Source organism: Cyprinus carpio, chromosome A23 (assembly GCF_018340385.1).
Source record: "Cyprinus carpio isolate SPL01 chromosome A23, ASM1834038v1, whole genome shotgun sequence".
NCBI lineage: Eukaryota > Metazoa > Chordata > Actinopteri > Cypriniformes > Cyprinidae > Cyprinus > Cyprinus carpio.
This window is the reverse complement of record NC_056594.1, coordinates 12168682-12183066: the sequence shown is the minus strand read 5'-3', so window position 1 is coordinate 12183066 and position 14385 is coordinate 12168682. Positions and strand designations below refer to the sequence as shown.

At 38.6% G+C, this 14385-nt stretch overlaps 1 protein-coding gene across 1 annotated transcript in view; it reads right to left on the bottom strand.

The window, feature by feature from the left end:
* The window catches only part of LOC109045062 (agrin), a 267061-nt gene that overhangs the window by 14587 nt on the left and 238089 nt on the right, over window positions 1-14385 (bottom strand). Inside the window, exons 22-32 of the mRNA XM_042713167.1 lie at window positions 13047-13161; window positions 10891-11010; window positions 10301-10642; window positions 8668-8860; window positions 8320-8535; window positions 7667-7896; window positions 4990-5124; window positions 2488-2578; window positions 1907-2071; window positions 1626-1737; window positions 73-84 (exon numbers count right to left, since the gene is read on the bottom strand). Of these exons, the coding sequence (XP_042569101.1) occupies window positions 73-84; window positions 1626-1737; window positions 1907-2071; window positions 2488-2578; window positions 4990-5124; window positions 7667-7896; window positions 8320-8535; window positions 8668-8860; window positions 10301-10642; window positions 10891-11010; window positions 13047-13161 (1731 nt within the window). The remainder of the gene's footprint in view (window positions 1-72; window positions 85-1625; window positions 1738-1906; window positions 2072-2487; window positions 2579-4989; window positions 5125-7666; window positions 7897-8319; window positions 8536-8667; window positions 8861-10300; window positions 10643-10890; window positions 11011-13046; window positions 13162-14385) is intronic.

Below are 14385 nucleotides of genomic sequence, written 5' to 3'. Positions count from 1 at the left end.
GAAATGGACAGTTACTTTTGGTGGGAATGAGGATGTTGATTCTAGAAAGCGATTTCAGATTTCAGTCATTACCTTGCGTGATTTCTTATATCCAGACAGCACACAAAAAGAGCACAGGGGAAGGAAGAAAAAAAATGTTACCAGTGTAGAAAACACAGAGGATGTCAGTACACACAGAACAGAACCACATGCAGTAAACTGTAAGCCTGAGGAATAAAATATTCAAAGGCGTAGCTCAAGCAAGACACTTAGCATGCAGGTCACAAGTAAATAAATATATGTGTGTACAGTGCCTCAGAAACAAATTTTCAGAGTAAATCAGAAATGGCATTAAAGGTGCGTTATGTTTTACACTACTGCACCCGCATTATTTATATTTGCTTTATGATATGGGAGTGTAGTTAGAGTCTGTTCAGTGGAACAGCTGAGGCCACTGAAGCAATATGAAAGCATTTCTCTCGGGGTTTCGCTGCAGACGGCCCGTTTGGAACAAGACCATTCTGGTTTCTTCACATTTTTTCCTCTCTCATCCTCTTACGCTCTCGCTTTAATAAGATTTGCCTTCCTCTACCGCCGAAATGAAACACAATTTTCATTTGTAGGAAGGTTTAATGATGAAAAAGGCACACTTAAGTGCCTACGCGTAAGACTACATCAAGCTAATCACAAATTACACTATTTAGAATAACTGGAGGATGAGAGAGTTTCGGGATTATTACACGGCCTCGATTTGTGTACGAGAGCGGCCTGATTGTTCTGCTGTCGTACTTCGGGTTTGACACGAGCTCAGGCAGAGGCTGCTGGGATTGATCTGAGTGGGTGCGAATCCGTAGCACAACAGACAGAGTCATTTCCACATGGCAATTAAAAGCAAATAGAGGGCACAGACAAAAGACCACAAGTATGAGGCATAAAAGAGGGAAGTTTCAAAAGCTTCCCACACATGCACCCCAGACCCTGCGTGAAAAGCAGCAAACTAAACTTTACAGAATGCAAACAAAGCATGACTTTTTGGTCAATATCAATTAGAATCATGGTAATATCATTGTTTCTTTGAAATGTACCATAATATTGTAGTATTATCTGAAATGTCAATATCATGGTATGTGAATATGGTAGTCATTCAATACAATGTTGTATAGTGGGGTCTAAAAGGTTTTTTTTTTTTTTTTTTTAAATCTTGTATTTTATAATCTTAATTTAGTATTTTTTTTTTAACACAGTTGACACTGTCAGCATAACAATTTGAGTAAAAGGTCATATTTTAGAATAACTCTCTCTTTTGCTTTAATGACAGCAGCAGTGGAGATGATTCGAGATGATTTAAAGAGAATCTTGAGCTTCAACGGAAGAACATCTGACTGTCTGGACAGAGTCACATTATCAGTGTCACATATTATTTGATTAATGACATAAAAATAGAGCTCAATCTGAAATATGTCTTAATTTTCAGTCAAAATTTCCAAAATCCCCAAAAACTATTTGTGCTTTTGGACTCCACTGTATATTGAAGTACCACCGCAGTGCTTTTTGGAAAGGGACGGAACAGTTTGACTTGTTTTTGTAAAGAAGGGTGATGTTTGTGGCCTTTGTAGGTCAGCATAAGCATAAGAGAGTTCTCATACCGGGGCCTCTCCTCTGACGGGGTCTTTGCCGTTAATGCTGATCTCTCCTTTTCTGCTGGCCCTCTCCAGACTCACTGTGTTCCATTCGTTCAGCTTGATTTTTTCTTTACTCCTGTTGCAAACACACAGATAGAATTTTTTTTTATTTGCCCCTCTTAATGGCAATATGAAAATAAACCCAAAAGCTACAGCTAGATAACTGCAAGAGTAACTAAACACAACACAGCGGAGTAATTTGAATTGAACTGCATTTGAATATAACTATAGAGAGTGCTGTTTACCTAATGACAGCTGGCCCTTTGCCCAGATCATATCGAAACTCTAGGATACCGTCATTCAGGGAGAGAGAGATGAAATCTCCTTTGCCGTCAGTCTTTTGACCGTTGTAGAAGATCATGCCTTTGGAGTCATTGGCCAACAGAACCACAGTCAAGCTGAACTTTTGCCTATGAACGAATAAGAATAGTTCAATTAGATACATAAAAGAGGTTTTCTTCCTTGTGTGAGAAACAATGATTGCATTTAGTAAATATGCATCAAAATTTGTAGAAACATAATTTCCACAAGTAAGCAGTAACCAATACACAAAATATGTTTATTTAATTTATTGTATGATTATCATCATCATTAATATTGTATTATTAATATACAACACAACACTGTATTATTAATATACAAGACACTTTCATATAAAATATAATTATTCTACTTAATAAAAACATGTAGCAAAAATGAATGAACTAAAAAAAACAAACGCAGTGAGAGGACTTGTCTCATTACAGAAGACCACTAATAATATAACACTACTATGTGCATCATTATAATAAATGCAAAAAACAATAGCCAATATGTAATGTAATACCTCAGATCCTGGCCGTAGAGATGAAGTCCCTTGAGCTCCAGGAAAGAGTCTCCAGTAAAGTAAGGAATGAAAGCGCCTCCCTTGTCTGACACTGGAAAATATGAAAAAGTCTATTATGCTTTGCAGATAACAATGTGTTTGAGATGTTCCTCCAATTATGAGACCAGACAGTGACACTGTATATAGCTTACACGATCACACATACACTCACACCCATCAGCACATAGCACTGCCACTCAGCCCAGCATGCACCCTGTAGTAATTACACAGGATGAGCGCATGCTCAGTCTGGGATGGCAGACTGAGATTAAAAAGCTAATTAGCTATTGTTTAACACAGCGGCAACTTCGCTATTGTACAAGAAGACACAACACTTGCAGACACCACAATAAAGTGAAGAGTCAAAATGGAGAGCAGCTTAGGGATTGGCAACATTCAACAGTACAGGATGTTTGGTAAATTGCTGACAACTGAACAATCCTTCCTTTACATATTTATTTTTAAATATTCCATTAAACTACAACATTTTTTATATAAAACATTCCATTTTCACAAAACTAGTAGAAGAGAAAGTATGAAGTATGACCCTTTTGTAAAGCACAAAAACTTATTGTAAATTAGCATTAGAATTAAGCATTCCTTAGCAAACTAGCATTTTTTCTTACTGAATATATAATAATATTATTATAAGAATATATATTTTCTTTACTCTGAAATACACCACATTATGAAAGCAATTGGCTTTTTAAACAATTCACTGACTATAAATTTCTAAATAGCAGCTAATGGATAAATCATGTATTACTTTTTATTTATTCTTAAGGCCAGCAGTGCTTCAGAGACAATAGCGTATCGTAACTTCTAAGAAAAAAGTGTTTCCTGACTAGACTGTTATGTAATGTAAATTTCCTTCTTTCAGCATGCTGCATGTATGTTACCTTCTGACCTCGCCCATAAGGGAGTGCTCTCCTGTAACTGACTTAGTCATTTCAGAAAAGCCAAACAGTGCTGGACAGTCTCTTATCTGAGATAGCCACTCTCCCTGGACACTTTGCCTGACTGACTTGCCATTAATCATGATGTGCAGCTGACTGATAGAATTACTCATCTCATTGATTCAAGTGATAAAAAAAATAAAAAAAACACTCCGTCTGATGGATGTGCTCAACTCATTGATTCTGGTTCACCTCAATTTATTTTAATTACTTGCTAATGGAGACTTTCTTAGATGAAAAGGTGACTCTCTGGCCCCTCTCATATGATAGTTGAACAGCTGCTTGAATGTGTGTGCAATGACATACTGCAGTCCTGGGGTACCTTGTGAATAATGAAAGTGGCCCGCCCACTATTAGTGATATCATATTGTTAATAAAATTACTGGAATAGTATCGCTGATACAGACAGGCAGCAATGATAGTCATGAAAATGTAGCTTTTCAGTTTTTAACAGTCAGTAAAGACTTGATGGTGGATGTAAATGAGTTGGAAGCTCTACAATGTGTGACAATCGGGTTCCAAAAGTAAAAGTTCTTTTCATTTTCTTCATAGGAAATTTTCAACAGTAACTTCTAAACCTTTAAAGTCAACCCTACTGTGAGCTACAAAGTTGGTTATCATCTGTATATGCTTTTGTTGAATGAGCCTACATTATTTAAACTTATTTTGTAATTATCGTGTTTAACAGCGGGATTCCTCATGAGAAACTACATTACTTAAGATTCTGCAAGAAATCCACCAATCGTTATTTCCCTCCTTCAAATCAAAGTTCGATTGTTTAATTTGGTTGATGGCTTATAACTACTATTTAATGAAGAATTTTTAAAAATCCCTATGGAAAAAATGAATGGGAAAAATATTTCCAGAACCAATGCTGCTGAAGAAAGTGGGTAGGCACTATCGCAATAAATAGGCGAATTTAATCTAAATTTAAAGGGGTTCACGGCCTAGTGAATAGGGCCGGACACCCCCCCATCATGGGGGTGTCTAATATAGTTGAACACACTAATGCTTGCAGTCTAAAACATCTGCAAGAATTTTAATGAGGTGAGAGAGAGAAGTGCAACAGAGTGAGAGTGCTAATGAAAGCTTCGAAATAGCAGCAGAACGAAGCATCTCTTCCCAGATTAGGGTCCAGCTCCCATAGGAGAGAAATCCACCCCCCCGCAACCTACCATATGCTTGATCTTCCAGTTCAGGATGGCAACTCAGACATAGTGTGAAAGGAAAAAGAATTTCAAATCACCTCCCAGATGCTGAGTCTCCATTATACTGGTAAATCCTATTTTACAGTATGGTACCCACTGAAGAATATCACTTTGATCACCCCACCATAACCTCAGCCCCTTTTTTCCCTTGATAATTCTACAGCAAATATCCAAGCCAAACCAATCGATCCTGACAAAAATCAATACTGAAATTAAAACTGAGAAGTAGCAGTTATTTCAGTCCTTAGGGGAGTCGATACGCTCATTTACGGTATTTTTACTATGATGTAGTACTGTACCTTTTTCACAGTGCTTGCCTTCACGTCCCATTGGACATTCACATTTGTATCCTCCCTCCGGAAGGACCTGGCACCGTGATGACGGGTGACATTTATTGGGGTCGCAAGGGTTGTGAGCGTCAGCGCAGGTTGGACCTGTTAACAGAAATTGTGCCATAAACAAAAGATGATAAGAAGGCCACTTGGGGAGAAATCAAACAACTTCCTGTCAACCCTAATACAAACTGGCCAGTTAAGTCACAGATTCAGAGTCACATTGAAAGTGAAATGAATCAGAGAAATTAACATGGCACCCATCAGAGCCAATCGCCTTTTTGATAGAGTTTGTTTAATAGCTATATTAGCTGAAAAATAGCGATACTGTGACAAATACAGTTTTTCAGCATGATTCGAGCTAAAGAAGTTAAATTCATGAAACCAGTGTTGTCAGATTTTATGGCCAATATGAAATATGTTATTAAAACATGACTTGACAAACAGTTTGAGAACCTTTTTTCCACTGTAAAGAACCCTTTGTGCAATGGAAAGCTTCCATTTATGTTAAAGAGTAGTTCACTTCCAGAATAAGACGAGCATTTGTGGTTAAAAGGTATATACATTTATTCATTTAATTTTTTAAAAATAATTATAGATCGTTTTGCTAGATAAGACCCCATTCCTAGGCTGGGGTCATGTAGAGCCCTTTTAAGCCACATTGAAACCTTCAGCCCATTGGCCACCATTTAAGTGAACAAATTTTTTGAACAAACTAATCCTTTAAAGGTTCTTCATAGAACTATAGATTCTAATAAAGAAGCTTTATATTTAAGAGTGTAGAGGTTTTCTAATAGAATTCTATTCTCTTTTTAATGATTACAAATTTAGATTACGCCATAGTGCTGCATGTTGTGCTTGTGTGCCCTCCTGGTTTGAGAGACTGAAAATGCTTCTAGTCTCATCAGAACACTCCCATCATCACAAAGAACATAGTAGGAGATCACGCCATGGGCGGCAACTGCTGCTTGCTGTAATGAAAGCCCCCGCCGTGTTCTGAGATGCTCTGCTAGGTGTCTCTCTCTTTTGCTCTCAAACTATAAGGCCGCTCTATCAAGGAGACAGTCTGCCAACCCTCCAACTTACAATCCTGCTCTTTAAACATTAAAGGTTATCCCACATATTTATCCCTCTAGCCAATTTCTTTGTGTACACTTCTACTTCAAAGGGTCTTCATTTTCCTACACACCTCATTGCAGCCATTCTGCAGCACTGAAATAAAGTGGAAGATATTGAACTGTATTATTATAAAGGTTGTTCAATAAAGGCTTGTGAGCAGAACAACAGAGCAATTTACTCTGGGCAATATTTCAAATGTCTGGAGCAACACTGCAAGAAGGAGAGAAAAAAAAGCTTCTTCGAAGTGAACAAAGAGAACACTGTAACTTCTGTGTTGATGACTCCTACCGTTTCTTATGCTGTTAGAAAGCAAAGATGGACATACAGTAATTACAGGGCCAAGCACACTAGTGGAATATATACTATCCTTCATAAGTTTGGAGCTGGTTAGGTTTCTTGATGTTTTGAAAGAAGATTTATTTTATGCACACCAAGGATGCCTTGTAAAAAACAAAAAAAAAAAAAAAAAACCTTTTTCTCACTAATATCCAAGATACAGATTCAACTTTGTGTTTGGCAGCATCACCATCAAATTTGTTGGTGTTTTACAGTCTAGTGGTTTTGAAAATCCAAAATCCATGTTTGTGAGTCTTGTTCTGAAGATGACCTGAGCCAATTTTGTTGAAGATTGGACAAACTTCATGTGGCAGACATTGAAAAATGTTCATCATAACACTGGCATTAAGAATAAATTGGCACTAGAAATACTGAGACCTGTCCTAATGGCTGTGCCAAATGCTTTGCTTAAAGATTATGAATCCTATTTAATTTTTTGCATTATTAAATTATTTTAAAGAAAACACATTTCTCTCCCAAAGGCTCATTAGAATAATGCAAAAAATATATTTGTATTTGTATTGTATATAGTATAATATTTGTACAAACATTTAATGTATATGTAATATGTTAAGGTAATTCTATGTTTGATTTTATTAAAAAACACATACATGTATTCAATAAATAAATAAATGAACATAGAAACAAGAGAAACTCTATGTGTCCATGAGAGACTCGATCAGATTCATTTAGAAGTTTGGTGCTTCAAAAGTGGCTGTGACTGAGCTGAATAATGTTTGATTTTCTTTTATACAATCAGATTTTTTTATTTATTAAACTGAGAAATATAGTTCGTTTCTGTTCTGAAAACATCAATGGTTTTCCTATTCCCTTTCTATCCATGGTGTGTATATTCAGGATTTTTGTATTCACTTCATGTTTGTCCTTGCTGCCTTCATATTATTGGGTAAACACTTATCTTTCTTACATAACCATAAGGCTAAAAACTGATTAGACAAGTATCCTCTGCCCTGCTGAATCTTTCATCAATACAGTCAAGTCCAGATATTCAGAACTTCAACAGAAAGTGACTGCAGAACCTTTTATAATTCAATAGTGTATAGTTGAAGGTTGTCATTTCTGCACCACTATTAGCACCAAATAGAACAGCAATCTGTTTGGTGAGACAACATTAGCGTAACCAATGAAAGTATTTTAGAAATACGTTTAAGTGAAAAGGTGTACTTACCAGAGAAACCATTGACACATTTGCAGTGGAACATCTCGGCTTCTTTGACCTGGCAAGAGGCTCCGTTCTTGCAGGGGTTCGGCAGGCATGGATTGTTGCCGCACTCGCCCACGCCAGAGCCATATAGAATGCTGTCGCCATTCTCTTGCAGGTTATAGACAAAGTTGTTGACGTCCAGCATGCGGATGCAGCCCACCAGGCCTGTTGAAACTGACGTCCTCTCCTTTACACTGCAAGAACAAGTGAAGTCTTGTCAGTCCTTTCCTCCTTAATTCTCATCTTAATTCTTAAATGACATGGAAAATGTAACAACAGCATGAAATTATTAAAATACAAAAAAAAAACAAAGACGTCTTCTTCTCATTTGAGAAAAGACACTCTTTGCCTGCCTGAGAACAGATGGAAAAACATTCAATTATACTCAAGTGGTGTTTCACAACATCTTTGATTGATGCTAATTTGATTTGGCAATTTCTGCTCAATCTTATTAAGTCATATTAGCTGTTCTGGCAGGTTTCTGCAAACACGCGCAGACAATCTTAGACAGTCAGTGGTTTAGGTTATTATTCTCCATATTGTTTCATTATGGCTTCTAACAAGACAAAAGAGGCTCTTGTTAGTGTTATTCGGAGGTGTTCTAGAGCTTCTCTTACTCTGGTATCATGTCTTCAAGCACTCCTCCGATGAAAAGGTCTGTGTCCAGGTTGAGTCCATCTGTTCCTGGGGGACTTTGTCCTTCAACGCTGGGCTCATTGTCCACGCTCAGCATGGCATTACGCCTGTTACGCACTACTACGAGCTGATGCCAGCGACCCGGTCTTACCAGGACCTTACTGATCACTGAAGCCGTCCCAGAACCAGTATTAAACTTCACAGAGAAAAATCACAAATTAAAATAGTTAATGGATCTGTAATGGTCATGAAAATCACTCTGAGTAAGAACTGATTTCCATCCTTACAGTATGTAACGAATGTGTTTTTTTTTTCCATTGGTTATTTACCTGAGCTCCACATGTCCTTCAACCAGTGCCAGAGACAAGAAGTCCTTTTTGCCTTTTTGGTCATTGTACAGCAATATCCCTGTCATTTCCGAAGCCCTGAACTCCATGGCAATGCGCACAGTGTGGTAGGCCCTCATGGTTTGGAAAGCCAGGTAAGACTTACCACCAAAGGATGGGATGAAGTACTTTATAACTGAGTAGGACAGAAGGTAGAAGACAGATAAAGCAGTTCATCAGAGACTCTCAACTTGGCCTTCAATCCCTTAACAGTCTGCTTTCTACTGATAAAGTGACAAACAAAACTGTGCTCAAGCGTGTCTCCCTCAGATAACACAGATACCCCTGTCAATACTACGGTGATGTGCCATTCAGTTTGTGTTTGTTATATTCCCTAGTGTGAAAAAACATAAGACCTGCAAAGATGAGTACCGTAGTCCTCCCTGGACTTTTCTGTTAGACATTGACATTCCAGACAGAGAATCCCCATGCTCAGAAATGTATCAACACCTCTCTCTTTCTCTCTCGGCTGTCTCTCACCCTTTTCTCGGGAGAATGCAAGGCTGATGAAGCCTTCTCTCTTCATCACTCTTTAATGACCTGATTGATCAGAGGAAGTGTCTGAGGGCTACTTACAAGCCTTTAATTAGTGGCTTTTTTCACCTCACAGCGGTTTGATACTAACTAAAGTTCAACGATGTAATTAGTGTCAATTATAACCTGACACAGCAGCAAAAGGTAGTTTCATATCCCAATCCCACCAACAGAGACAAAGAATTGAGCTTCAGAAATTAAAATTTCTTCAGGGTAACAGCAGGGCTACAAAATTAAATTCAATCATTATTGAATACTTTTTTTCAAAGGATTCAAATATGCCGGAATATTAATTATAAATAATAACAGTTATAAATAATGGATATTTAATTGCAATCATTTATTAATAATAATTAATATTCAAACATATCTGAAATATTCAAGTGTACTTCTATTGTGGTTGATTTCACACCAAAAGAAGGATCAAAAGAAATAGGAAACAATACTTTGCTTGACGAAAATGATTATAATGAAATTTAGATGCTAGTTTTTTTCTGCATTATGACTGCATTATAATACAGCAAAAAATCCTTCTCAAAGTCACATTAGCAAAATGCAAAATGCAAAAAAAAAAAAAAACAGTTTTATTTAAATACATAATATATTATAAACTGTATTAAAATATTAATATATTCAAATGTTTAAAATTGTAAACGATTAATGGTAGTATCTGCTGTACTGCCTTTAATGTTGATTAAAAAAGACAACAGCTTATTACACCATTTTAATAAAAATCACCACTGAGAACAATTATAATTACCAGAAAAAAACCTCAAAATTAAATTGTCCCGACATTGCAGTAATGAGATGCATAATAAAAAAAAATTGTATAGGAAAAGTATGTTTAATTGTCCTGAAAATAACATAATAATGCAACAAATAAATCTTAAATGGTCCTAAAAATGTGTTTGTTTTATTATGGAAAGATATTTTTTTGTTGATTATGTGGTCATTAAAATTTGATCTGGCTATGATTTTATAAGATTCACTCTTTCAATCATTTGTTCCTGCAATGCACAGATTTTTTTATAGTTCTCCTCACCTTTCTCGCACACGGCTCCTCCTCTTCCTGCAGGACAGATGCAAGTGAAGTCATTATTCTCCTCCTCGCAGGTTCCACCATGACGGCAGGGCTGGGAGTCACACAGTCTGTTGGCATGGACCATCAGTCTGTTCTTCAGCGAGACTGTGGTCATGGGGGCCTGAGATGGAGTGGTGGTGGCTGGTGAGGCTATGGTGGTCCTGCGGCTGGTGAAGGGTCGTCTGGTGGTGGTCGGGCGGAGAGTGGTAAATGCAGAAGTGGGAGACAGTATTGTGGTGGTGGGAGTTGTGACTGATGCCACGGTGGTTGTTGTGGTCGTGAAGAAAGGAACAGATGAAAGACCTAAAAAATGGAGAGACAGAAAAAGTAGGTCAACAGGCTTTAGTCAGGGTAGACATATTTAATTATTGACAAATGAAACCGAGGCTTAGACATACAGTCTGATGTTCAATAAGCTGGAACTTTTTGAGTTATTTGAGTCCTAAAAGGCACTCAGGGCTATCAAATGGCAGCTTGAAGAGCAATCACATTCAACAAAAGGCGGCAAGAGAAAAATAAAAAAGACAGAAAAGCAGGTTCAAGCAGGTTACCATAGGTGGTGATGCGGATGTTCTCTTCCTCAGGTTTCTTCACAATGATACCAGTGTCTTTAGATGCCTTGAGCTGTTTGAGAAGGGCTCCCTCAATATCCTCCACTCTGAACCTTGTGTCTGTAGCATGAGAACACAACATTAAACAGAGCCAGAGGTGAACCTTCTGCACAGCAGAGTATGAAGAACCAACACTAACCAGCCCCACCACCCTTGCACTTGACATAACATACTGCAAATATACAAAGAAAAGCCTGCGTCTAATAGGCCCTTGGGAGAAACTGTTCTTGAACCACCATGCATTTCAAGGACGTTGGGATGATGCACTCTAATAACGCTTCCACAGATGGTCCTGTTACTGGCCACCACAGACCGCCTTTATGACAGGCGCTTGTGCTAGAATTGTGCTCTTGTGCCACTGAAGGGGACCAATAAAAAGAGAATAGTGAAGGAGATTTTTATCAGCTAGTGTGATGCTCAGGGTTTTAAAAGCATGAGAAGCGATGGAGACTGAAATAAAGGAGCTTTTTCAGAATTCCTAGCTGATAAATTACCTCGCTAAAAAGGCCACGCTCTCTGACCACTCCGGCAGACATAAGAGACAAGAGCTGTATCTTCAGGAATTTTTTAACTTAACTTATATTTCTCATTCTGCTGTGTTGAATTATTATTTTCTTCAAACATACAAGGGAGTTTTTATGTTCTTTTTATTTCTTGCCATGGGCATGTTTCTAAAGGAGCGCAGACTGGGGGAATTTCGATGTGGGAGGAGGGTATAAGTCAGACTGTGTGCTTTGTGCTCTAGAGCCGCTTTAGAAATAAATTAGAAGCAGCTTGAAAAAAGAAAGTAAATAAAAACAGGATAACGAAAAACAGAATGACTGGGGGAGACAGATAATAAACAACATCGAGCAGCAAAAACAGTGCTGTATTTTAGTGCAAAAAGTCTTCACTAAGTACATTCAATGCAGTTGAATCCAGATAAATGCCCTGAAATATTTTAATTAAGTTACAATTATTCTTGTCAGTGCAACACACATCATTGTCTATGCAAATTAGGCTCATTTTATTTCAGTTTTTTAATTCTCTTAAACATTGCACTATTACCGTCCATGGAAAGTTGGTGGCAAAAGTAATTTTATTAAAGATATGTTTGTTGTCATGGCAACTGTTATTAATCAGTGGTGATCAAATGATGGAGAAAAGCATTATAACTGGGCATACGTCCAGATATGCACTGTAGTCAAGTGCACTTTCAGCATTTTAAAGAGCCTGGATCGAGTAGTGATTCCGCACTATTGTGGCATAGCATGCTAGACATGCTTAGTTTCAAGTCTGCAAGTGTTACTGGTCCTACTCAGTCTGCAGGATTTGAACCAGCATCAGTCAGCATGGGAGATGTGTGCGCTAACAAGGACACTCAAGACGGCTACCTTACTACATTCCAGGTCACCGCACCAATGTAACTGGTCCTATGCGCAATGTTCGGAGTGGGATTCAAACCAAGGTCAACCGGCATGGGAGGCAGGCATGTCTACAAGGATGCTAAAGACCACAACCCCTACTCAGTTGTGTGCACAGCTCCTACTAGTTGGCCACTGTTACACTCAACCCCCAGAACTTCCCATCAGGGTCACGGCACCAATGTTAACTGGTCCTTCTTGCAATGCTCCAAACAGGATCCAAATTAGCATCATGTGGGCACCTCTTCACAGCCACTAGCTGGCTTTCATTACACAAGATTACTAAAAGTGTCCACATTGTGCTCAGTGCTAATTTTGTGGGGGAGTTTGAGCCGTTAGATAAGGTATGGCAAACTCAATTCCTGGAAGGCTACAGTCCTGCAGAGTTTAGCTTCAATCATAATTAAATGCACCTGATCCAGCTAAAAAAAGTCCTTCAGGACTATTTTAAAACTACAGGTATGTGTGTTGGAGTAGGGATGGCACTAAACTCTGTAGGACTGCATCCCTGAAGGAGATAGATTTGGCACCCCTGCATTAGATTATTTGGAAATAGGGAGTTGGCAACTGAAATGATGCAAACATGATGTGTACATAAAACATTATCATTGGGAACAATTCATTCTCAGTGATCACTGAGAGACCTCTTCGTGTAAACAATCTTTTAAGAAAAAACCTTTGATGTAACTTTACCTGGGCTAAAGTGAATCTCAATAAAGGCTATTATGGAGTTGCTGGGGGCCAGATTCTTCACACGGACACTCTTGAAGTCTTTCCGGACATCTGACTTGCGGAACAATTCATTCAGCTGGAGAAAATAAAAGCAGAAAGAAAGTAAGACAGAGAAAAACAAAGAAGTAAATGCCCCAGTGCAGTGTGTGAACTGGTAATAAGCTCGATGTGCTGATCTAGTTCTTGTTAACACCACATTCCTCCACAAGATGAGAAAGTGTGTCAGTGGAAAAACTCTACTGAACCCCATCGGGTCTCGGTGCACAAATTGACATTTAACTACAGTGAAGAAGTAATTACAGGAACACATTTTGAAGTCAGTGGTAAATGTCAGATTACAACGTTGCTGTTAAGAATCGGCTCAGTTTCCACCTTGGTACATGTAGGGGAGTTCTGTCACTGATTTGGTATAATGTAAGAGGAGCTTAGTTGCTGCTGGTTCCCTGAATACAAAGACCATTTCACCAAAACCAAATTCATTTCAGTGCACCTAACTGGTCAAAATTAGAGCAAACGAGAAGTGGTTTCCGATTAGGATGCACTCAATTGACTCACAAACCACTTTGTGAGTTGTTCTATTGCTTTCTGACGTGTTTGCACATTCTGTTAGAGTGCCTCAGCAGGAGGTCCATCGAGTACCCCATTCAAGTCACCCAAGGGCCTTGTGTTTTCCTTCTTCACTCTTTTCATTCACAGCTGCACTTGAATTTGGAAAAGCGCACAATTGTCACAGACATAATGGCTTTTGCCTCTAGGCTGACCCTGTGTGAGTTCATTGTACTTTTGGATCCATGCTGGGCAAGAAATGAAAGTAGACGCTCCCTCCCTTCCTTCAGGCCTCACTGGAGAGACCCCCAACAAAACCAGGCTGCCCAGCATTTCTGGATGGAAATGCTGATCCAGAAACTGGTCTCTATTCTCAGAAGCTGCTTACACAGAGTCTAGCAAACAGGGTTGAAATTAAGTGAAGGGAAAGACAGGGTGGAGATTTAGAGGCTTGAAGGGGAGGGGATGCTCTGTTAAACCTGGGGCATCATGAACATCATGAAGCAGGATAAGGACACGCTCAAGGCAAGTGAAACCATTTCAATCGCTGGCTCTTTACTGACCATGGACCCATTTGAGATTTGGACCTCACCGAGCAAGAGAGTGAAGTATGGGGGATTAGCTTTCTGTGTCAGGTAGAGCACTCCTAGAGAAAGGCTGATTACATCCTCGCTTAGTCCCTGTCGGGAATCTCAGTCATAGTACTAGCTAACATTAGTGATAAGATTAGTGATTAGATAAGTGGAACTCATCG